Raw genomic sequence first — 26,200 nt, forward strand, 5'->3', positions numbered from 1 at the left:
ACATCCCGACTGACTTGTTACTTCTCTGCATTAGTTTGGACTCCTTGTGTGAAAATGCTTGATTTGAGTAAAGAATGGAACATCTCCTTTGCTGGTTGCGGTTTTATGGGGATTTATTATATTGGAGCCACCAGTTGTATCCTTGAACGGTACCCAAGCTTCATACAAAACGCCACTAAAATCTGTGGAGCTTCTTCAGGGTCTCTGATGGCCACTGTCCTCACTGTTGGGATCCCATTAGGTGAGTTGGTGGACCAAACTTCATTCAAAAATACGTAAATTTAAAGATACATCGCTAATCAGTAAATATTCCTGTCAGATTTGAGCTAGATTAAACTGAATGTTTGAATCTTTACATGTTAGTCTTTAATTCGGCATAGATGTGATTAACCAGACTAGGTTTTGCAACAACTTAAACAATAAAAAAAAACTTCCACATCAGAAGGTGTGTCATCTGTTATTGTGGCCATTTGATGTCACTACTTTTACCTTTTATTACCCTTATTGGTATATTTTATGATCAGACCTGATGGATTGTTGCATCTTATTTGGACACTTTTGTTTTCAACTTCTAAACCCAGAAACAGAAAAGTATCAGACCTATTTATGGTCAAGACTGTTTACTTCAGATTAATGTCCAGCAAGAGTTTTGTCAAGTGATCTACAGAAACTCACAGATAAGGAAAATGAAATACTTCCACAGTGATATCAGTCAGTAGAGCTTTTTCAACTTTCAACTCTGGCAAAGTAAATTTAAGATGTTAGATGCAAGGAGATGATCCCACTCAAGTCCTTAGTTGACAGAATCACTTCTGTTTTTTTTAAGAATTATTCAGTCATGAACTGAGCACCAGATTTTTTTCTATTTTTAAAGTGCTTCTTCAGGGTTTTTTTGTCTTTGTTTTTGCATTAGACATTTTTCAGATGTGTCAACCTGTAAACATGGAAAAATGTTGTGCAGTTAAATCAAGGCTTAATATACAGACAGGCATAGTTTGGGTCCACTTTCCCTCTTTTAAAGGGAAGAGTCAATGCAAATCAATACAAAGTTGTCACTTTTATCCTATGATGAAGCATTTCTATTCTGATGGGAGTGGTCTCTAGGACGATAATGACCCCATCCAAAGGACACAAGGGGTAACTGAATGTTTTGATGAGTATGAAAATGATTTGACTCATATGCTGTGGCCTTCACAGTCACAAGATCTCAACACAACTGAACACTTATGGGAGATTTTGGACTGACATGTTCAAAGCTCTCCACCACAATCATCAAAACACTAAATGAGAGAATATGTTCATCCCTCCAGTAGAGTTCAGAGACTGCAGAATCAATGCCAAAGAGTATTGAAGCTGTTCTGGCAGGCAGCCGAGGTCCAACACCTCACTAAGACACTTTAAGTTGGTTTTCCTTTCATTTGTCACCCGTCTGTCATTTTATACTTTAATTATAAAAATGTAAACTTTCTGTTTTATTGTTAATGAACTCTACATGGAGTCGCTGTTCACTGTTTTCCTCTGTGCAGAGAAATGCTGTGAGAATTTGATGTTTATGGCTAGAGAGGCCAGAAAGCATAAACTGGGACCCCTGCATCCAGCTTACAACCTGGTGAAGATAGTGAAGGACTCTCTGCTGGAGAGCCTTCCAGAAGATGCACATGTTCGGGCTTCGGGAAGACTCTGCATTTCCCTGACCAGAGTGTCCGATGGGCAGAATGTACTTGTGTCGGAGTTCGACAGCAGGGAGGAGCTCATGGAGGTGCATTGTACAGTTTTTGCAAGTTGTGTTGACCCTTCCTCTTGAGAATGAACTCCTCCTGAGGTCAAAAGACAAGAAATGCCTTCAATACTGATATTTTAAGAAGCCTAAAGGAAGAGGTGGACTGGATCTGAGTTAAGACAGTCATCATTGTTTTTAAGAGTTCATCAAGAAGGTGAAATGCAGAACACAGTGTAGGGTTTCATTCTGAGGAAATTTAGGAGGAAGATGAGGAACATGAGTCAGTGTTGGGGCAGCAATGGGAGGAATGTTTTGGGATGGAGTTGAGTAACCCTTCGTAAACAGAACTGGAGAAGTGATTGTGTTTTAATTTTGAGGAGTGTTGCAACTGATTTGCATTCGATGACCTCCAAATAAAGCTTAAACTATTATTTTTTGTAAATGAAATGATCTTCATCGGGGGAACTTGACGTCATCCCTGTGTGATCAGATGGTTTGTGTTTATTTGTCCTTCAGTAACCAACATGCTGTAATAATCTGCCTTTTCCAGGCGCTTGTATGCAGCTGCTTCGTCCCTCTCTACTGTGGTGTAATTCCCCCTACTTACCGAGGCGTGGTGAGTAAATTGACAAGCCCTTACACATAAGCAAGGTCATGCATAACTATTTTAATTTATCCAGGGGATTTATAGTGATCGTCACTCTGCTAATTAGTGGTATAGCCCAGCATGTTTCAGCTTTAATGATTAACAGTGTTTACATTCAAGGCAAACAATGAACGCAGCCAATGAAACTTAATAATGATTTTTGAGCAGCTCTTTCTTGTTGTACATTCAGATTTGTTGCTTGTGTTTCTCATCATCTGTCACAATGACTAGTATTACACAACCCAAAATGCCCACATTCAATATAAAGAACACACAAATTCAGACAAATGAGGGATGTCTTTGGCATGTATGCACAAAGAAACAGTCAAATACAAACTGATATATGTCGTCTAATATATCCAGTGTATTTATTCACATAATGCCTTTTTAAGCATTATCTTTCTTATGACCATGACCATGTAAATAGAGAGGACGCCATTTCATAAAGTATTGCTTTGCGTTAAGTGTTTCATGGTGTGCAGACTCTTTTTTGGTAAGTTTTGAGGCTGCGGTGTGTTTTTATTGTATCGGACTGCATTTTATTGAAAGGTGTTACAGTGGCCCCTAAGGACAAATCGCATATACAAGTAAAAGCACAAGAGTAACAATAGTTTTTACCTTTTGTGGTATTTCTCTTGTTGTGTTTGTTTTTCCTTTTTTTATATTTTCAGCATTTCTTGATTTTCATATACAAAGAAGCAAAATATTTAAAACACCTTACAATACTGTACAATATAATACAATTCAATATGAGGCCATAATAGTCTACAGAGTGACCAGAATCAACAGCTCTCTAATTGCTTTTAAAATGTAGTATCTCAATTATACAAGACTGTGGGATTACATTATTATATGCAGGGATTTTGTTTGTGTCTGATCACTCAATAGATTTTGATCACATGCTTTAAACGTCCCTCTTTCACAAGATCAATCAGTCTGTCTTGATTTAGTAATTGCATGATTCACTACTTACTAAATCATTATGAAATCTGTTTACAATATGTTGCGCAGTATCCATTAATCCAAATGTAAGAGCATGTGATTATTAAATCATTATTATTGTTATTGATCAACACCTTTTTGTTTTTGTCCACTCAGCATTACGTAGACGGTGCCGTCAGTGACAACTTGCCTAGTGGTCACCTGAAGAACACCGTCACCTTCTCTGCATATGCTGGCGAGAGCGACGTCTGCCCCCGAGCCAGCTCAATCAGCCTCCACGAGGTGCGCGTCAAGAACGTCAGCATGCAGGTCAACACGGAGAACATGTACAGAGTCACCAACACCTTCTTCCCCCCGCCGCCTGAGGTGAGACACAGAGCGAGAGTCCAAGTTTTTAAGAGCTTTTGAAGTAGTAAGAAACATTTTATTAACCCTAAAATGGTTAGTTTTGTTGAAAATATTCATATTATGACCAAACAATGGTTTCTTTTTTAAAAAAAATGTTCAATGTATTCATCCTACCTTTTAAGCAACCTTTGTTTTCCATTTATGTTAGTTGGTTTCCATTCTGGTCTCAGAGAAGAAGGGGTTTAATTATACCTACATATAACATACTGTATGTGCAATTTAAGATTTGGAATATTGTCTATTTTAATGCATTTTGTGGCTTGCAGTCAGAGTGCAGGTTTTTTCACTGGTCGAGATTTATTAACTCAAGGTGGAATCGATTACTTACTGGTAATGATATAGATGAAAAGTAGATCACAAGGACGTCTGTCTATGTCACACATCAGTTTTCATGTGCTATGTGAGATATCTCTGGCACAAAAAAGACATGATGAAGGGAAGATTGAGCTCTATAGTTTTTAAAAAATAACCACAATCCACCCATGCAGGTCATCTATGTTCTTCCTAAAGGAGGTGTTGTGTTTGTTGTCAAAGTCCTGCCTTAACCTGAGCTGAACCCAAATATTTACAAGTTTCTATGTCTCATTTCTGCCATCTGGTGGTCAGAGGTTTGCTATTGCAACCTCAGGATGGGTTCACAGTCTGTTTTTAAAACGCATGTCATGTGCCCATGTTAACACTAAAATGGGTTTTCCTCGCTGTAATCATTCCTCCTGTTCCTGTACTGGATATTAAAAGATCCCCAACAAATGCACTTAAAACAATTTTTAGGGGGGCAAAAATGTATTAAAAAGTTTGTCTATTGAAGATAATTTAAGGTTTCAAACAAAGTTGATATTTGTCACATTTAAGGTCTTATTTTTGGAGTATAATAACAAGTGAATTTGGCACTAAAAAGACTACATTACATTTCAAAGATATCTACTTGATATGACTAATCTGGAGGACTGTGGATCACTTACAATGAAAGAGTATTATTAAGGGATACCTTTTAATGGTGAGTATGAACAAGAGCAATGATCATAGAAAGAAAACGTGTCAGTGTTTATTTGGGCATCTGATTGTTTTAGGACAGACTTAAGTATACAGTCTGAACCTTGTTTGCATTCTCATTAAACATGTTTGGATTTTTCAGGTGATGTCTGAAATCTGCCAGAATGGCTACGTGGACGCTCTCCGCTTCCTGCAAGACCACAGTAAGGCCGTCTTTGATGACTGTTCAGCATTCATGTAGATTATAGATGCTGCAGAAGCCAAAAGATTAGAAAACGTTTCAGAGAATAGGACAGTAAAAACATAGCAGCCACCTTATTGCAGATCTCCTCTTGTTTTTAAATGCCCATCACAGATCTAATCTGCAGTCAGTGTCCCCAGAGAAGTCTGGAGATAACCGCCCCCAAACTTCTTTGTTGTGAGCCAAAGGAGTCGGCTGAAGCTAAAGAGTCCAGTGGAGACACACAGGAGGACGGAGCGAAAGTAGCTAAGGATGAGCACGAGTGGCTGGACCCACGGCTCATAGAGAAGCTCCCTCTCAACATCAGAAGAGGTAAGGACAGTCATTGAAGGGCTGGCTGATATGTTCATCAGTGTTAACCCCAAACACAGAAACTAGAGGTAGGTTTCGGTCTATTATTTTGATTACGATGGATAAAATGTCCAAATGTAGACTTTTTTTCAGTAATGCCAATCAAACATAGCAAAACATTATAAATCTTCAAAATAATGATAATAAATTCTAGATTGATAGGTATAAATGAATCCATTTTGCACAAATATTCATGAAATACATCATAGAAGAGGCAGAGAAGCCACTTTGTCCACCACATCAGCCTCCATACTCCATAATGCAATGCAGCCACAGCTTGTAGATCTGTATTGTGCATCGTAACACAACGGTATCTTCAGTGGTATTTCATTAATATTTGAACAGAGGGCAGCTGTATTGTTCTCTCCTCAACCATAAAAAACACATCCCTCCATCTACATACATCAGAAATATCCTCTTTTATCTGGAAGCAGTAAAGAATGGATTGCAAATCAAACCAAAGTTACAATAATAATCCACTAAGCCAGAACAGGACATTTAATGTAGTAAAACTAAAACTTGAATGTTAACTTTTCACTGTATGTGTGTCAGTGTTGTGTCAATCCTGTAGAGAAACACCTTCTACTGGTGGTCTGTTGTCTCAGGTCACTGATCGTCTGCGGATACCTTCTGCTCTGCCAATGGAGTCGGCCCGCTCTCTAGCTTCGAAGTAAGCTTGTTTTTAATATTCTTGAAGTCAATTAAGCATCCCACCTGTTGTATACTGTTATCCAAAAGAATGAATGAATGAAGAATGCTCCGTTGTTTTGTCAATCCTACTGAATATTTAACCACAAATGCTTGATTTGGGAATGTTAATAGTATTACTTTTAATTTCTGGGGAGGTCTGCTGTAGCATTTAGGGAGCAAGTTGGGGAGCAACTAGTTAGGTGTATGTAACGGGGTTACTGTACGTAATTTAATTACAAAATAAATGTAACTGTAATCTGTTACAGTTACTGAGAAAAATGTATAGTTAAATTACAGTTACTTATTAAAATGTGAATGATATATATTGATGTTTTTAATTCTTTGAAACCAATGTTTTTTATATTTTGTAAATAAATCATGACGTGAGCTTATTTGGAGCACACATGGGCTTAAATGTTGTCACAGTATCAATTAAGCCCATGTCAGACATTGTCAGTATCCATGAAAAACAGCTGAACTTGGTGCTTACCCTAACAGCTGGAAACATTCATTGGAAAATTAGAGAAATAATCAAAAAGTAATCAAATGTAATAAGTTACATTACCTTGATTTAAATAATTGAAATAGTTACATTACTTGTCACATTTTAAATAGGATAACTAGTAATCTGTAACCTATTACATTACCAAAGTAACCTTCCCAAGCCTGCTAAGGTGTTATCTCATCTCCTCCCATCCTCGACATAAACACTTAAATGAAGGATTTGAGTGCTTCCACCTCTGGTAATATGTTAATTTGACACTCCACCACTTTGACTATTTCACCCAGAGTAGCAGGCTGGATCCCAGAGGTGCCCAAGGACATGAACTGGATCTACGGCGTTGCTGGAGACATCTACAAAAAAGCTCGGCATCTCAAGGAGGGTGACTCTGAAAGGTGTGCTGTGCTACGACTTTTTCTCTCTTTCTAGTGTTTACCACGACTGGTTTCACTGGTGAAGTACGAAGCCTCTAAATCTTACCCACTCTGTCTTTTTACAGTGAGGAGCCTCAGCCATTAGAGCCAGACATGAGGGATCACAAAAAAGAAGATGGAAACGCTCTACCACTGACCCCAGAGACCACTCCCACCTCCAGTCTCCCCTTTACCTGGAACACAAACACTGAGTCCGACCACACTGAGTTGACTCCACCTCCTACACCCAAGCTCTACCCCTCGTTGGTTGAAGCCAGCGTGGAGTCAGGTAAACAGGAGCCAGGTAAAGATTGGGGTTTGGACCTGAGCACGCAAATGGGATGCATGCAAATAAAAGCATCTGAGCAAGCACCAAGAGCCGAGAAGTCTGAAGACCCCTTTTCTGTATTGGAGTAAATATATTCGATACGGGACTGAAAGAGAAGAATATGAACATGTTGAATAAATGAATGTAAAAGTGCATCTGTGCTTTATGGGTGTCACTATCAAAGAAAACATCAGCAGGTTCCTATTTGAAATAAATCTCTATCAGATAAAAAAAAGCAACTCTATTTAATGAAAAGTGATTTATCTTGAGCTTACACTTAAATCCTGCTCTCACTTATAGTTTGTTTTCCACATAGTTTCTATTATCTCTCTGTCTGGAAAAACTAAAACATGTTTATGAGGTTATAAATGTCTGTATTTAAAGCTGCTCTAATCAAATAAATGCATATTAACAATGTATTAAATGACTCTGTGTAATGAATGTGAGAGGTGTCGCTCACGGTGACAAACCCACACTCGACTCTGCAGTTTCCCTTCTGTGTTTAAGCCTGTTTTGTTTCATGCTCTCACTTCATTTCCAGCAGCAGTAGGCAGGGAGGAAAAAAAAAAGCTTTGATAAACCCTCTGTACACTTCCTGCCCAGCAACATATGGCAGAAAAGAACAGTTAGCGAGTAGCTGGTGAACATCTAAGATAAGATAATTGTGGTAAAGCTTCACTATTTTTCTTTTATTTATTCCACTTCCTTTTCCTCACTTCACTTCCCTATTGAATACTAATGTGGCGCTAAGAAAATATATTTATGTATTTAATAATAATAATAATACATTTTTAAAGCATGTTTCACAGAAATAAAATTAACAAAGTGCTTCACATAAAACAATTTCAGAAGACCATAAAAACATGCGAACATTAAAAACTAAGGCAATAAAAACATGCAATCACTGAGGCAGCAGCAATAAAAGCAATAAAAACTAAATGAAAACATTAAAATATAAAAGCAAAAAAAACACTGGCACACCGAGGACACACAAGAGAAACCAGCACTAAAACAATTTGAGGTGAAAGAAAGAGCAATTTAAACAGGTGAGTCCTCCGTTCCTTTTTAAAATATATATTATTATCTACTGTTATGAATTTATCTGTTGTATAGTCCTCCATAATAGCAACAAAAAATCAAACAAAAAAGCAGCAGTGGGAAAACTGGACAGGTTAGATTCAATGAAACAAATGTCTAAGTGGTGTAACCATAAAATCTTTGTACCAAATCATTCAACTTGCTTAAAAACGCTAATTGGTATGATCTTACATAATAACTTTTTATATTAAATAAAGGTAATGGGAATCATGTCAATCAGGAACCATTTACATTATTATTAAATTAGCTTATTATTAGTATAAGTCCATGTAAATACACTGTAGGTGGATAAAATATTTAATATTTATCATTCTTTTGTGGTTGCACCATTTGACATTTTCAGGAGCATTCAGTCTTACTTTTGGTTTTAAAACATGGAGCAAACATCATTTCAAATGACAAAAAACCAACAAAAATACAAAATGTACATTTTAACAAACCTGATGCTGCTTTTAAGACATTTTTTAAAGATATTTTTGAAATGCTCATCTTGCTAAACCTTATTTTCTCATTGAGCAATGTCCACCTTTTACTTCCATATAATAATACATGAACTCATTGACTGGTAGTTATAAGAGGGTAATCCCTCAGTGTTTTGGTTGCCCCTCTTTCCTCCCTCTTGTACTCAATGTTGTTATGAAAACTGGATCACATGTCAGGCAGCTGGTCTAACTCCAATGACTAAGTGAGTGATGTAACTCCCGCTTGTTTTCTATTTTTTAACATGTGGCGTTTGAGCCCTAGTAAGTTGTGTAACACCACACCAACTGACGCACTGCCCTCTTTACCTCAGAAAGTAGTGTAACGCACCAGCTGAACTCTCAGAGATGACTGAACACATTTTAAAGATGTGGTTTTGAGTGTGAATCAACTTTTTTAATGGTCTATGGAAACTTCAGAGAAGATGTTTAACTGGGATGAGGAGTGGAACATCTCTTTTGCAGGCTGTGGATTCAGGAGTGTTTACTACCTGGGAGCTTTGAGCTGTATCTTTGAGCAGGTCCCACAGTTGGTTCAAGGAGCCTCCAAAATCTGTGGAGCTTCATCTGGTTGTCTCGTAGCTGCAGCGTTGACAGTGGGGATTCCCATCGGTGAGTTTTATTTGAGTTGAAGGTTTTCCAAGATCCTCAGGTTGACCTAAATCCTCATGGTTTATAATCTGAATTGGGTATTTATATAAGGATCTTGTAGGTTTCTCATGATGGTCACCAAATGCATGGAGGTTACCCCTTTATTGCCTATTAAACGGCTCTATGTAATCTACATAATGAAATCTGGTGTTTCACTCTTATGTATGTCCAAAATAAATGAAACCTGGCAAAACTTGGTGAGTAAACATCATCTTTCTTAGCTCTTCACTGTAAGGCAAGGCAAATATTTTAGTATAGCACATTTCAACAAGACAATTCAAAGTGCTTAAACTTAAAACATAAAATGCATCAAAACAGAATATAAAAGCAACACATGGCAAAAATAAAAAGACATTTAAAAATTGAATTAGGCTAAAATAGAGTAAGACAGATGAAAAACAGGAGAATAGAAAGTTACAGTGCAGTGTGAGATATTAACCTTTAAAATTTAGATTTAAATAAAAAAGCAGTCACAAACAGAAAAGTCTTCACCCGAGAGTTGGAGAGGACCTGCAGACTTCGGGGAGTTTATTCCAGATATGTGGAGCATAAAAACTGAACGCTGCTTCTCCAGGTTTAGTTTAGACTCTGGAGACAGAAAGCAGACCTGTCCCAAACCACCTGAGAGGTCTCAATGGTTCATAACGTAGCAGCAGATCATAAATGTATGTCACTGTTTTATAATCCAACAGCAGTATTTCAAAGTCTATTCTCTGGAAGCCAATATAAGTCCGGTAATGTGGCAGCATCTAGTTAACCCTTACATACTGTTCATATTCTGACTCATTATTAGGCTCTACACCAATTTACATTCATAAATTTACCATCAGTAATGAATAAATGTTGAATAAAAATTCAATTCTTAATGAAGCTGTCAGAGAGAAAACAGTGTTTATCTATGGAAAAAAGACATTCACAATCACTATTTTATGATTTGATAGAATATGAGGCATATAACAACATGTTTGAATGCTGACTTTGAATTTTTTTTTAATAAACACATTTTTGCATATACAAAAATGTGTATCAGCTGCACAAAAATAAAAATATGATGCATTTATTTGTATATTCTGGTCACAATAGGACAAATCCACCTAATTGAAATGTATACAGAGTGTTTTTACAGCTCTCAAATGTAGAAAATGGGTCAAATTTCACCCTGAACAGCATGTAAGGGTTAAAGGGTAAAGATTATATTATGAGGGTTATACATAAAAGTTCTTTTTAAATAAGATTTTATAATAATAATGATATAAAAAGTTAAAATGTAACATCTCTCATGTTTGTTTTGTTCAATAAAAGTTTTTTATCTAAGCTCCTCATGTTCATAAAGGTCAGGGTTATGTTATCTTAATGTGAGCGCGACTGATTGGTGCCTGAGGTAAACAATGTACTTGTCAGGTTCACTGACACAAACACACAGTTCATCAGAGCAAAATCCAGAGGTGACACCGGGTTCAAAGCCAAAGGAAAACACCTGTTTCTCTCACTCTCAAACAAAAACATGATATTATCACATAAGAATAAAAATAACATTGCAGTAATTTAGTTTATATGGTGTTAGTACACATATTTTAATAATGCAACAACAAGCTTTAATCCTAAGGAGGAATGATTAAATGATGCACAGCAATAAAGCAATAACAAGGAGATAACCCAAATATGTAGTTCCTACATTACCGTGAATGCCTTTTGTAGTTTTTTCAGCAAGCTGTATAAAGTATGACATAGTGGATCAAACATGTTGCCATACAAAAGTAAAGTAACAAATAAATAAATACAGTGAGATGATGAAAATTAAAAATATAAAATAATATAAAATTAAATAAAAAGACAGTTGCAATAAACAAAGACATCACATCAAATTTAGTTTGTAGAATTGAGTTTTAAGAAGTGTTTTAAAAGATATTAGATAATCTTAAAAAAACTCTTTTATTATTCTTTTACCTTTTTCTTTACAATTTTGGACTTGAATTTCTGTCTCAACTTCTCCTTCTCCACAATGGCTACAAATTTCCTTTGTTCTTTCTAGCCATGAATAGCAAGTTTAAGTCTGTGTTAGTTAGGTTTGTCCTTTTATATAAATACAAAAATACAAATCTCTCTTTTTTCACACATCAAATAGTCATAAAACTTAAAACTTAATAGTAGCAGGAAATTGACAATAACATAATTTGTATTTTAAAGGCTATCTATCTTTTATGTTATTTCATTAAGTGATTCATTCATTTATTTAAATGCTGAATTTGCTGTATTTTCCTCCTGCAGAACAAATCTGTGCTGATGTTTTAACCATTGCGATAGAGGCCAGAAAACACACTCTGGGAGTTTTCCACCCGACTTTCAGTCTGCTGCGGAGTGTACGGGACAATCTGCTGGAGAAGCTTCCACAAGACGCCCACCTCCGAGCCTCCGGAAAGCTCTGTGTGTCCCTCACCAGAATCACAGATGGGAAAAATGTGTTGGTGTCCGAGTTTGAGAGCAGAGAGGAGCTCATTCAGGTAGCCTGCTCTCATTTCACAGCTTCATAGATCTTGGTATTAATAGAAGTTGAGGTTGAGTTCAGTTTTTGATCAGTAGATGTTTGTATCTTTAGAGAAGTTTTATCCTCACTGTGTTCTACTGGTGCAGGTGTTGCTGTGCAGCTGCTTTTTCCCTGTTTACTGCGGATTCATCCCACCTTCATACCGCGGAGTGGTGAGTACATTTTTTAAATCATTCACTCTGTGGAGTATTTTTTGGCTTTTCCCCAATTATTAGGTGGTAGGCATTGTAGAGCTGACAGAAGAGGACAACAAAGGCCCCACCTCAGACTCAAACTGAGGACATAATGATTACATGATCAGGGTCCTAAACTCCTAAACCATCAGGATGCCCCTACTGATTCAGTTTTAAGCACATACTGTATCTCCACGGCTCCACATTTTTAATTCCCACATTTTTTTACTTTTTCCTGACCTTTCAGCCAGTGTATGAATCCTGCATATTCATAGCTGTGACCATCTCAACCACCATCTCAACCACCTCAGACTCAAATTGAAGACATAATGATTACATGATCAGAGTCCTAAACTCCTAAACCACCAGGATGCCCCTACTGATTCAGTTTTAAGCACATATCTCCACATTTTTTATTACTTTTTCCTGACCTTTCAACCAGTGTATAAATCCTGCATCTACATAGTTGTGTGACTCTGTTTGACCATCTCAACATTCATCCAGCTCTCTTTCTTTCCTCTCAGCGCTACATGGACGGAGCTCTGAGCAACAACATGCCTCTGTTAGAGCAGAGAAACACCATCACCATGGCCCCGTTCTCTGGCGAGAGCGACATCTGCCCCAGAGAGGGTACCTTCAACTTCTTCGAGGTGCACTACGGCGACGTCAGCATCCAGGTCAACACGGGGAATGTGCACCGGGTCTGCACGTCCTTCCTCCCACCCAGAATTGAAGTGGGTCTCTTGAGTGGAGTCTGTTTTCTTACATACTGTTCATACTCTACACCCTTGCAGTATGTTCTCCCCTCCCCTCATTAAAAGTGTCTATACCGAATTTTGAACCACAGATCTATTTATAATACATCAATAACCAATCTGATTGCTCAATAAATGGATGGATTCATGATTTCCACTTTCTGTGTTTGACAGAAACTGGCTGAGATTTGCCACAATGGCTACATGGATGCTCTCCGTTTCCTGAGAGAAAGAGGTGAGCTCCTCCACCTTCATCCATCTCACCTCTGAGTCACACGTGTGAAAACAACCGAAACATCTTATTAGTTGACTGTCTCTTATAGATCTGCTTGGAACACAGTGTCTTCCTCCCAGTTTGGTGGCGGAGACGGACACAGTGAAGCCTGCTTGTTGTGGGCTGGCGAAGGCAAAGATGATGTTGAATGGACTGAACTCTCCTCAGGAAGAAGAGCATCGGTGGCTGGACCTGAAAGTCATAGAGAACCTGCCAGAGAGCTTCAAGAAAGGTGAGGACAGGTGGTTAAAGTCTAAAGTGGGTCAGAGGTTTGATCCCTGCAGCAGCTAAAACACTGAATGCACCTGTTTGGCTGTTAAATAAAGCATTCAATTAGTGTTACAAATATAAGGAGAAAGGTCAAATTTTAGATTTTCTTTAGTTAAGATTCACAGTGTCAATCAAATGTGTAGTTTTATTGTGAATTTAGCTTTTTGAGTGTGTTTTTCTATCCTGGTGGGGACCGCAACCTGAGTCGGTCCCCACGGGCACGAGCATTGGAATCAATAGCAAACAGCCTCCTGATAGGCCTGGAGCAGTTTTTTTGAAAAGAAAAAAGGGTACCCATAGGGTTAGATGCAGTGTTAATGGTTAGGGTTAGGGTTTCAATCCAACATTTGTTCAAATACTGAATATGAATTGTACTGTGGCTAACAGTGATGTCAATCGTATGCTAATAGGCGTTAGCACTACGGGTCCCAACGAGGGGGGCAAAATTCAGGTTTCAAATTTATGTGAGATTTATTGATATTTCAAGTCACTTTTTTGTTCAAACAGAATTATGATGAATTTAGGAGTTAAAATTACGTCTCTGGACCCTTTAGAAAGGGTGGAACCCAAAGGACATCACCCAGTCAGGAGTCCCCACGAGGTAGTAAAAACGGGTATGTGTGTGTGTGTGCGCGTGTGTGTTAAAGTGCTGTGTGAGGCGTGCAGGGACAGTCATGCTGGTGATGGTCGGTGGTCTCATCGCACCGAGTTCCTTCCAGTCAAAGCTGTTTTGTATCTGCTGACCCTCCTCACTTTGCCCCTGGAGCTCACCTTCTCACTCACAAAAAGGTACACCCAAGATGGCCGACCGCAACACTTAACATCACTTTAATGATTTTAATTGTGTTACACTTGTGATAATATTGATCTTTCTTGTAACAGCATGATATTATCAGGCTGCACAGTGACTTTCAGGCTGCTGATGCTGACCGCGGATCTCTTCAGACAGGCTACCAGCAGGTGTGAACATATAATTATCTGATATTTAACACTTGACTTTCCTAAATTAATAAATTAAATATCAATATTTATACCATATATCATTTTAAAAGCCTTAGTAGATTAAACAGAAGGTATTTGAAGTTGAGTTGTTCTAACACACAATTGTTTGAGTCTTTTTTTGGCAACTGTCTCATTAATATTGAGATCATGTGATATGAAGATCGAACTATTTAAAAGTGGAAATATTGTAAAGTGACTCTCAGTTATTCTTTATGGAAACAACTTAAATACTACCAGTTTTATGAAGTGATCATTTCTATCTGTATTTCTTGTGTGTGTGTGTGTGTGTGTGTTCTCCAGTTTATCTACAGAGCAGCACCACAGCAGCGTCTCCCCTGGTTCAGACCTCAGAGACAACAACCAAAACTTTAAATCGTTGACCTCAACACTCACCTCGAACTCCAAAAGTCTCCATTTGGATGATAACAGTAACCTGGACCTCCTCTCGCTCACCTCGACCTGTTCGAAACTCCTCACTAACACATCTACCTCTGGACAAACTGACTTAAACCACAGATGGAAACAGGCACATCGGTCATAAAACAGGCAACCAAGACAGACTGCCAAATTACAGTATTTTTTAAAATGTATTTTAATGTAATCAATCAGTATTAATTAATGATCTCATAACACTTAATTGTGCTAAAGAAGGATTGTTTTTTAAAGTTTTGACTCAAAACCATCCAAAATTACGAATTATTTAGTATTATTTTAACCATTCAGGGATTTTTTTAAGTGTAAAGTTAGTTATATTAAACTTTTTCACTGCTAATATATGTTTTTTTCTATGTAGACTGTATCAAAATCATTTAACTATCTAACATATCTATAAAATATTAGAATTAACTTATTTATATAAAGATTTAACAGATTTTTACTTTATCTTACATGTGAACATGTTTTAGTTACTTTAGTGTTTGGTACTGTTCAGTACAGCAGAGACACAACCAGCACCCAGACGTTACTGCTGAAAACTTCCTAAGGCATTTAAATTATTACTTATAGGACAATTTTGACCTTTGACCTCCTTAGAAATAGAAAGATTATTGAATAATAATATTTAAAAGCAAGTTGATTAGAGGAATGTGTGAAAGCCAAAGCTCTGGCGCCCCAGCTCCACGACTCTGAAGCAGGTTAATTTACATATTTGACTCAAAAGGAGTTTATTTTAAGAAGTGTAGAAGTCTGCAGGTTTGGTCATTAGATAATGTTGGAATATTATCCGTTTATCTACCTCAGCTCAGGCATATCGTGGACAAAGTTACACACCATATTTCTCACATCCTGCGTCAGAAACGAGACCTCAGCCTTCCACTTTGGGATCAACATTCAGCTGCCTTTTTTTTTTGTATTGTATATTCTTTAAAAAAAAAATAAAACCAGTACTATAAGTTAACCCACCATGCTGTGTGACTCTAAAATGACTGACAGGTCAATGATATAGAAAAAGCATCATCAGGACATTTTAATGGACAAATGTTTCATAAAATTCCTTGTGAATGACATTTTCATAAACATTGAAAAACATAATTCTAAAATCCCTAACGCAAAAAAATAAGATTAAAATAAAACCCATTTGATTTTTGTAACAGGATATTGAAAGGCTTGTCAGAGATTCCTCCTGTGGGCTCTCTGAACACCCAACATGAGTGTGTTTTCATCGAGCGATCACTTTGCATTGTGGTCACTTTGTAGCACCATGAATGTAACATTAATGCTAGCTAAAAAAAATCCTCACACTGAGGATGACGTAGGCTCAGACTGAGCAATCAAGCTTTTAAAATAATCATCTGGAGTTTCATCTACTGTCAGAGCAGTAGACATGAATGTGTTACTCTTACTGCATCACTGTGCAGTATTTTACAGTACAAAGGCAAAACAAAAGTTTAAAATACACCTTTCTCCAAGGACAGTGAAGTTTCATTGTCAAGTCCCTGATTTCACATATTTAAAAAGACTGCCGTGAAGATAATCATACATGTATACAAGATCACAAATAAAATAAACTGCAGAGATTACATTCTGCAGAAATTGCTAAAAAAAGTCCATCTATGTGTGTATATTCCACTCCGACACTAATAAAAAGGAAAAAATCATCTAAAGCCCGACAGAAGAGGTGGAGAACAGAGTTGGATGAAGTCTGTGCAGGTCCGCACTGAACCAGTCATGCAGGCAGGGACACTGAAGCCTCGCTGACGTTTCCTCATATACTGGCGTCCTTTGGTCCACCGCTGATGTCTGGTATCTGGTCCGCGAAAGACTGAGTCATCCACTGTCCGTCTGGGAGCTGACCCTCCGCTAACAGCGACGTGGTCGCCTGCTGTGCTTCTGCTTCTGAAGAGGGACGAAAAACAGATGATGAAGATTGAAGTTCTGTGCTAAAGACCATGAGACACGATTCATAATGAGAGCGGGAGTCTGTCCACATGTTTAATTTTAGCAACCTAAATTGGATTTAATAAAATGTTAAGAGAGTGGTGGTGGAGCCATGGGTGGGGGGGCATAGTCTGGGCACAGGTTTATTTATGGTCATCGCAGGTGCTCTGATGGTGAGAGGCAAAAAGTGTTTTGACTGTCCTCAGGAGCAAAAGGGCAATTGTAAAAGGATTACACTGTGTGCGGCAAGTGTGCACTATAACATTTGGTAAGAAAATAAATAGTCGACATAATTTCATCAACTGGAAAAGACTGAATAGCCTTCGTTATTTGAGTACACGTCTGAACAATCAGAGTCATTGGCAGCCAGTGGTGGCTAAAGGTTAGGACATAGTCACTACAATATAAAAGCAACACATCGCAACGCTGACAGTTAAAATTTTACACATTGTAACCCGACGGTTTTGTGCATTTTCTATAAATGCAGAAAGCAGCTGGTTTAAATGAGAAAACATCACTGCTACAGACTGGAGACAGATGTTACGGTCAGTTTCAGCACCGTCTGTGTAAAGTTACCTGTGTTTTCACCAGATGAAAATGTACAGTGGCCGTTGGTTTGGCCTTCAGTCGGGGCCCCTTCAGGTCCTCTTTCTGTATACGCTCCGCCGTAAGCGTCTTCATAACCAGGATCATACTGCTCCTCCTTAATCGCCATCCTCTTGGCGTCCTCTGTAGATGTAAAGACACAGAAGTTAACACACGCTCTAATCTGGATCCACAGCAACTACAAATAATACTACTTTACATGTTTATTAGCATTTTTAAAAATTGGTACAGTTAACTCTAGTTTCAATTTCAGAAAATATAAAGCGTTTATCTTCCGTAGCACTTACTAGTTTAACACAGGTTGGATATTATAAAGGCCGTGCTTACCCTTGGCCAACTGCAGGTTAAATTTGTAGTCAACCTCCTCGATTTCAGTGGCTTTTTGAACGCCTCGCAGTTGATCTCTGAGCTCCCTCAGTTTGATGTAGAAGTGAACTTTGTCCTGAGCGCGAGGGAACTGAGCGCAACGAGCGCTGGATGAAGGCATCAGATACAGAGCCTGCAGAGGGGAAATAAGATGGGAAATAGCTGTCAGATCAATTATTGTAAGCTGGTATTGATGAATGAAAGATTTGTGAGTGAAAAGCTAGTTAACCTCTATTTCATGAAATTACTTTATTAGTTTTTCTCTATTCTTGGTTTCCAATAGACACAACAATGATAACATGATAATCTAATATTACTGTTTGACATAATTCAGACTACACCATCAGATTTTAGTCTGGAGTAATGTGTTTAAGGTGTGAAAGGGGTTAAACAGTGTCTATTTCAGCCTTTTGTATGATAATAATATAAAAATCAGCAGTAATTTCATACAAGAGGGAAGATGCTTCAGAAAATGAAGTTCACTTTGAATGACATCACATTTTTTGAGTCACTTCATCACTCACCACGTCACAGTCTGGGATCTTGTGCGGCTGCAAACCAAAATCAAGCTTCTTTGGTTTTTTACCAAACAGCTCTCTGCAGAACATTTCGTATATGCCTGGTGGGAAAAAAAATAGAGAAGAATAACCTTAATTCTCTTTACTGAGTGAGTTAATTGTAACTGCTGCTCTGTAGAATAAGAGTTCTTACATTTTCCATTGAAAACAGCAATAAGAGGTTTGAATTTCCTTAGCTTCTCTACAAGAATTGTTCCTCCTTCACGTAACTCTTTACTGCCAAGATAGAAACCAAAAACAAATAAAATGGTTAAAATACAAACTTTAATCTCAAAACTAACAGGAATCACAGCTTTTATCGTTACAGTTTAGTCACCCAACTTGAGCACAACACGCCAAAGCAAGTGGCACCAATTGTTTGAAGTCTATACGCCTACCTCGAGAGGTCTTTGCTCCCCGGTGTCGCCCGGGCAACCATGTTGGTGAAGCCCATTTTGTACTTAACAGGCAGAGTGGTGTCAGACATGTGGTTGAGCTGCTCTTCAGTAAAACCAGACAGAAACAGGCACTTCCCTGAAATTACAAAATCATAGATAAAATAAATGAGATATATCTTTCACAAGTTAATGGTGTCAAAGTATACAACCTAATCAGTAAGTATCAATTCTAGTTCATGTAGTGTATGTTGTAAATTTGACCCTGAATAATTCCTCACTTTAAAGGTTTAAAACTGAGTCTTACAAAAGGTAGCACAGGTTTATACACATGCCCTTCCTTCCCACACTCCTTTATACATTTAAAAACCTTTTGACAATCTAACTTATTTACATCCTCTGATTATTTTGGAGACCAGCACAGACCAATTTGAGCTCTGGGAGGCGCTACAGAGCTCTTTTGGCAACCAGGAATATTTATAAGAAGTCAGTTATCCCGAGGAACTGATATGCTCTTATATTTGTTTGAGTTTCTGGTTTTTGTGTAATTTCTGTCTACTGTATGTCTGTTATTGGTGAGCCAAAGACATGAAGTTATATTCTATTCTATTCTTTTAACACATATAGAGATTAAGGTAAGGATCAATTCTAGGTATTAAACTGTATGTTGTAAATTTGGCCCTTAATAATTTCTCACTCTAAAGGTCCAACGGTCAAACTGAGTCTTACAGAGGTAGTTTAATGTAAATCTCGTCATGTATAACTTACAAAAGTGATTTCCAGGACCTGGAAACCATCGGCCAATGTAAGCTGCCATCAAGCCTGGATTGATACCGATCTGAAAATAAAAGAACAGCAGATGTTGATTATTTCCCTCAACAGCACAGTGATTTTAATCTGCTGTTTAAAAGCTGAATAAGGAGTCTTACAATGACATAGTCTAGATTGTAGTCCAGCAGGTCTGGGAGAGTTTTCTTCATGACTTCCTCCTCCGACATTCCCTTGAAGCGATCCACTTTCCTCTTCACCTTCTTGAAGGTTTCGTCAATCTTCTCCTGCTTGCCGTCTCCCTGAGCCTCTGCGCCTTTCTTGGGCTTAGGACCTGGTTTGGCTTTAGGTGCATTTGGGTCTTTAGGTGGTTTTGGTGCCTTAGGGACTTTTGGGGGTTTGGGTGGTTTGGGTTCCTTGGGTTGAGCTGCTCTGCCTCTCTTTTTGGCTGCGGCTACAAGAAAAGTTTGGAAAGGTGATATTAAAAAGGAAGAACACTTTGAATCTCACAGTCACGCTATGCTTTCACTTTTCAGATCTGCTGTGTTGGTAATCATCTAGATCTTCAGCTGCTGTAATATTACTCAATTTTAAAAGGGGTATTCCACCAATTTTACACATCAAAGTCTGTTTCTAGGATTTGGGGAGTACTAAAGTGTATGTGGGGGGAAAGTTATATTATACATTATAATATAAAGCCTATATTTGTGGCTTCAGTGAGACATGTGCAAAGTCTGATGACTACAAATCTGAAAAATTAAAAAAATCCAGCAGTGTGGACTGTTTGAGTCTATTGGCTTGAGATGATATAAACCGCTTCTAGCATAAAAAACCTGAATATCCAACCAAACTTTCAGTGGCTGAGTTTAAAAAAAGAAAATGATATCTCTGGTTTAGTGCATTCATTTTGATTGTTTTTTGTATTACAATATTTACAATCAGATCTCTCAGATATAATTGTGCAGAACTACTGTGGACACACTGAGTCAACACTTTAGTTGATCAGCTTAAAACATATCTGTAACTATTTTGAAACTTAAAAGTTATTTTCACAGAAAGCTGGTGGGCTCTGACATTTTATCGACCAAATGATTAATAAATAAAAGATTTGCACGTTAATTGATAATGACAATAATCATTCATTGCAGCCCTAGAGAAGATGTTTTTATCCAAAAGAGATCGTAGTACGTTTTGTTAGGTTTGCAGGTTCCAGCTGGTCCATCATGGGCTCCATATGAGCCATGTGTGACATGCCCGAATCTCCCGCCTGATGCTCAGCGTAGTGATACTGATGGTTGGGGTTGTAGTTTGAATGTTGAGCCTGGAGAGCGTGAAACTGCTGGGCCGACTGGACCCTGTGGTGTAAGGACAATTAAAAGAAACAAAAACACACAACAGGGGGAAGATTTTATACAACAAGCACAAAGGTGGTGGAAGTGCTGTAGGTCTAAAGCAGAGTAATACCAGAGTGTTATGCACGTTAAGGGTTAAACAATGATAATAGATTATTTGATAAGATGCATAAATTAACACAACTGATGCACAATTAAAAACAATGGCATCCTACTCAAATATAGCTTCACTGTTTCTCTACCTAAATCATTTATATTCATACATAACATAAATTCAGTGATAGTTTAACTTTTTAAAAACTAGTATTCTGCTTCAGAGTCTCAGCAGGTGTTATTACATATATATATTTTATACAAAATTACACTATTACACACAAAAGATTGCAATTGTTTAACTTTTCTGCAACAATGTCAAAATCAGGCAGTGGTGTGAAATAAGTAAATACTATCTAATAAACAAGCAAACTGTTTATTAGATAGATTAGTGTGTTAAAGAGGTGTTGATTTGACTTTGGTTTTAGTCATTTAATAAAGCTCAGAGAGGCACCTCTTGCAGGGCTGCTGTGCAATCGGCCTACTAAAGCGGCATTAGACATACTAGTGGCATTATTTACACACCACACAGGAAACACACACACACACTTTTTTTTTAACATTGGTTAGTGAATCAAAAGGGACTGTTGTAAAGCTTCAAATCATATTAAAAAGGACATTCACAGTTTTTCAAGTCTGAAATTGTTCTCTCTTGCTGTAACGATTCCTCCTGTTCATACTGACCTGTTCATAGATCCCTTCGTACTGTTCTTACAATGTAAGTGATAGGGGGCAAAATCCAAAGTCCTCCTTCTGTGCAAAAAATGTATTTAAAAGTTGATCTGAAGCTAATATGGAGTCTTTTTAGTCCCTATTTTTGTTACTGTACTTCCACCACAGCTCAACAGGGAAACACAAAGAGGGAATTTGAAGCCTCATATAAGCTTCAAATTAACTTTTAATTGCATCTTTGCACAGTATGACTGTGTAGACACACTGTGGATTTTGGCCCCCATCACTTACACTAATAGCACATTTAAAAAGGGATTTTTTTTAGTACTCAATATGAACAAGAGGAATATTACAGTGAAGAAAACCTCCTCCAATGTATATACAGGCACCTGACTGTTGTTTCCAGACAGGCTTGAAAAACTGTGAAACTTTCCTTTAAAGTGGAAAAACAGAAAATCAGCAACATTTCACCAACAATATGTTTTTCTTTTGTTCTCCTAGTTTTTAAATCAACAGCAAAATACCATAAAGCTATAACAAAACTGCAGCACAACTCACATTTATGAAAACAATGGTGAAACAAACAAAAAGTCAAAAAGGGCAGTGAGCGCACATGCTTTCATTTCATTTTCATCACACTCTGCCATTCATTGAGTTTGCTGATACAGGCTAATCTGTCTCCTGTGGTGAGGAGGGGAGGTTGGGGGGGTGGTGGGGGGGGACTCACCACTGATGAAGATACTCCGGGGAGACAACAGGCAGTGATCCATTCAGCTTTTCGTCCATCTTTTTTTTGGGGGGGTTGGTTTGACTTAATTGGATAAATGCAATATGTATATATAAGCTATGTGTACATATTCAGAGGCTGCTGGCAGTGTATGAAACTGAATGCATGTGCCAGGGGGATAAACAGACCAACTGTGGAGTTAACAACAAAAAAGATAAACCAGAACAAACAATAAAAAAAACAAAAGGATAACACTTAACCCTTACATACTGTTCAGGATCAAATTTGACCCTTTTATTTAACATTTGAAAGCTGTAAAAACACCCTACTATACACATTTATTTTATAGCTGGACTTGTCCTCATGTGACCCACAGTATAAGAAATTGGAAATAATATGCATCTTGACAAAGTTTGTCTTTATTTAAGAAATTAAATGGCGGGTCTCATGTGTGAATTGGGGAGGGTGGGGTGGGTATATATTATGCTTACATGTGTAGCTTGATGATAAATTATTTTATGTGATTAATAGGATGATGATAAATGTGATTATATGCATGTCTTGCTCCTTCTGGTGGGGGGGCCTTTTGGCTACAATTGGGTGCATTTACTTTTTTTTTATTTATATAAATGTTCATTAATGTACACTGTCCCTCTTGAACAAATAAAGATAAACTAAACTAATTGTGAATGTCTCTTTTCCACAAGATTTATCAAACTTTTTATGAATGACTGAGGGGGGAATGCAGGGGCGATTCTAGGATCAGACCTTTAGAGGGGCTCAGCTCCCTGCAAGTGTTCAAACCTCCAACTACTAATTTCACTGGATAACATAAATTACAACAAGAAATATTAATACATAGTAGAGTGGTCTAATATAATGTATAATAATGGTTCAGAATAAATCAGATTTCTACAGAGAGGCCCCTAAGATAGTTAATGAACCCTGAGAGAAAGACAATATTAATGATAGAGTTAGGTAAGGTACATAAAAGCTGTTAAAATAAAAAAAAACATTTGAACCTGTAGCATAATTGTTTGTCCCATCTCTAACAGACAGGCTCACAAAATAATTAAAGCTGTATAAAATATTTTTTAGGAAAAAAATACAATGATCATTTCTCCATTTTTAGGGGTGCTGGGATCAAATTTAGGGGTGCTTGAGCACCCTTAAAAAGGGTCTAAAATTGCCACAGGGGGAAAGTGAGTTCGCAGAGACTAATTGTGAGTCAGTATATGAACAGTATGTGAGGGTTGAAATGATGCTGCTTTTTTTTACATCTCCAATTGTTAAACAAATAATGCACCTCTTTCCTCAATGGCTAGGCTAACTAACAAGCTAAACCACGACTGGAAACAAAATACCACATTTAAAAAGAAAAAACATACTGCCAAGTAAAAGAACGACTTTATAGCCATTTAATTTAATTCATAGACGCTTCATATTCCTGGGTGACAGCATGGATATAGACTTATTTAACACCAGTGCCACAAGTACAGCTAATGTTAGCCACACAGCTAGCCGCTCAGCTAACTTAGCATGGATGAATGGTTTCGCTTATACTGAGATACGTAGAGCAGTAAAATGTGGATAATTAGTCAGTATTTGTAAGCGTAAACATACCTGTCGTGGGTAATGGTGTAAAATTGAATTGTTCCGTGAAGAAATGTGTTATTTTTCCATCTATCCCGCTCTTCTATTCACAACATTAGAGATGTAAAAGAGGCAACAAAGACATGACAGCAGTAGCCTTCGTTCAACTTTGACACCCGACCACACCAAGTCTAAGACGTAGGGGTGTAAACAGAGTAATATCTGTGGACATAATTAGAATAAGAAGCTAACCAATTCTATATTTTACATTATTGCACATAATAATGTATTAATTACTATATATGTATAAAAGTAGTGATTGTAACGTATTATACACAACAAATACGCAAAGACTAAACCGGATTCCCCTATTTTAGTATTTGGTATGCGCTGCTCGACTTTTAAACTCCATGAGGTTGGTTTCTATTGGCTGTCAGTCTGTGATGTGTGTGGAAGCTTTATTGTACTTTTTAAGGGTTTTAAAAAGTCACAAATACATTTTTGTCTTTATTTATCTACTCCTCCTCTTCTCATTCGACTTAAAGTGTAGTTTTAGTGTTTTTCAGCCCCTGATTTAACCTGATTCGACCTCATTTAAAAAGGTTTTGTATCACTTATTGTTGTCATGGGATTTAATTGTGTTGGGTTAACCCTTACGTACTGTTCATATTCAGACTTTTCTCAGTATCCCCTCTTAATTAGCCTCTATACATAATTGTGTGTGTGTAATTCTGTGTATCAGCTGCACTAAAACATTTTTAGAAAGTTGTAAAATATTTCCATTTTTTTTTTTGTATATTCTGGGTCACATGAAGATAAGTCAAATTTCTGGCTATAAGAAAAGTTTTTAAAGTTATTTTCTTCTGTAAAATGAATTGAATTGACCTTAAAGGCAGGACTTACAAGGAAATTTGATTACAATATGGTTACAATATACCACACTTTTCTTTGCTGTCACTTTTTTTCTTTTTTCAGTCCTTCATTCTTCAGTTCAGTTTAGTCACAAAGCTCTTATGGTGTCACAGGGCTGGCTAGTTACTAAGTTTGAAAGGACAGGTAAATGAACTTATGAGAGCTGTGTCAGAACTTAAACTAAAAAAGTGAAGCAATAAATAGTTGTATTATACGTTCTGCATTTGAAGTCCTTTTCTTGTGTGCTTTCAATTAACTTACTTTGGATTCACTTCTATTTGTTTGATTCTTTGGAGATTCCATTTAATTATTATGACACAAATTTAAAGATTCCAGTTTATACAAAACAAGTCAATACAATCTGATAAGACATCATGGTTACATAACCACTTATCAGCAGAAGATATGTAGATATCTGACTATATTATAAGATTCCCATGGAAAATTTAGATTTATAGCTTTTTAAGGGATACGTGATATCCACATTGAGCTGTATTTAGAGATCCCCTCCAGATCATTTTTAAGATCTATAAAAAAATAATAACTTGTGTTAACTGGTTCCACAAAAAAGTTAAAATCCCTCATTAAAATCCTTTGAGTGACATCTACTCCATCTCCATCAAGAAAAATGCAGAATTTAAGACTGTGTAAAAAATGTTCATTTAATAAGGTGGATTTCTGGACACAAGATGTCTCCACTGTCAAGTCAGTTTTTAGTGTTTTTGCACTGGAGGCTTCAGGTTTCCACATCGCTCTTGTGTAAGTTGAATACTGGACCAGGGTTGGCTCTAAACTAGTTGTAATGTCACAAATTGTACTTGTATGTACGTGTGTTTAATTCAAATTTTCAGGTGAACACCGAGAAACTTTCCACCATCAGCAGCTAAATGAGAAAACAGCGTTTTAGTGTGAAACTTTGCACATGCATCATCCTGCAGAGTGAAGCTCAAACATCCAACTGAAGGAACGAGAAGAAAAACACATTTTTGAGTGGAGGGGGACTTTTAAGGTCAGTGAAACATTGATACTGTCTCAGTTATCAAACAGTAGTCCTATATTAAAACAGCCTACTGTAATCATCTTTATTGGAATGACTAAATTCATGTTTCACTGAGATGCCAGACTTCCTCTCCTGCTTTTTGGTTTGTTTTCCAGCAATAATACTTCAATACATGCAGAGTTTTAAAATAAAGTCATTAATAGAGTGATAATAAGTCTTCTGCCTCTTGACATAAAGCTTTGAAAATCTGACTTTCTACCCATAACAAAGCATTACTCATTATTTGTGAGGGCTTATATTGT

General features: G+C 37.3%; 3 protein-coding genes across 4 annotated transcripts; 2 read left to right on the forward strand and 1 right to left on the reverse strand.

The window, feature by feature from the left end:
- The first annotated feature begins 54 nt into the window (after positions 1-54).
- Positions 55-7,323, forward strand: LOC128359076 (patatin-like phospholipase domain-containing protein 2). The gene is made up of 9 exons (XM_053319495.1): positions 55-241; positions 1,527-1,759; positions 2,271-2,336; positions 3,465-3,674; positions 4,852-4,912; positions 5,065-5,262; positions 5,854-5,971; positions 6,754-6,888; positions 6,993-7,323. The coding sequence occupies exons 1-9, from the start codon at positions 55-57 to the stop codon at positions 7,321-7,323; spliced, it is 1,539 nt and encodes a 512-aa protein (XP_053175470.1).
- Positions 7,324-9,111: 1,788 nt separating this feature from the next.
- Positions 9,112-15,022, forward strand: LOC128359077 (patatin-like phospholipase domain-containing protein 2). The gene is made up of 9 exons (XM_053319496.1): positions 9,112-9,423; positions 11,731-11,963; positions 12,094-12,159; positions 12,705-12,914; positions 13,110-13,170; positions 13,259-13,441; positions 14,127-14,268; positions 14,362-14,439; positions 14,782-15,022. Exons 1-9 carry the CDS (start codon positions 9,219-9,221, stop codon positions 15,020-15,022), a joined length of 1,419 nt encoding a protein of 472 aa, XP_053175471.1. The 5' UTR covers positions 9,112-9,218.
- Positions 15,023-15,886: 864 nt separating this feature from the next.
- Positions 15,887-24,107, reverse strand: tdg.1 (thymine DNA glycosylase, tandem duplicate 1). 2 transcript variants are annotated; one of them, XM_053319557.1, is made up of 11 exons: positions 24,017-24,067; positions 22,394-22,477; positions 20,738-20,904; positions 19,711-20,003; positions 19,550-19,619; positions 18,785-18,920; positions 18,541-18,623; positions 18,354-18,448; positions 17,791-17,962; positions 17,434-17,586; positions 15,888-16,815 (listed from the first exon to the last, which is right to left on the reverse strand). In XM_053319557.1, the coding sequence occupies exons 2-11, from the start codon at positions 22,450-22,452 to the stop codon at positions 16,685-16,687; spliced, it is 1,359 nt and encodes a 452-aa protein (XP_053175532.1). In that variant the 5' UTR covers positions 22,453-22,477; positions 24,017-24,067; the 3' UTR covers positions 15,888-16,684. The 2 variants fall into 2 exon arrangements, with proteins under 2 accessions (XP_053175533.1, XP_053175532.1); XM_053319558.1 differs by lacking the exon at positions 22,394-22,477 and having other exon boundaries at positions 15,887-16,815; positions 24,017-24,107.
- Between the last annotated feature and the right edge of the window lie 2,093 nt (positions 24,108-26,200).

This window comes from Scomber japonicus, chromosome 5, assembly GCF_027409825.1.
Source record: "Scomber japonicus isolate fScoJap1 chromosome 5, fScoJap1.pri, whole genome shotgun sequence".
Taxonomy (NCBI): Eukaryota; Metazoa; Chordata; class Actinopteri; order Scombriformes; family Scombridae; genus Scomber; species Scomber japonicus.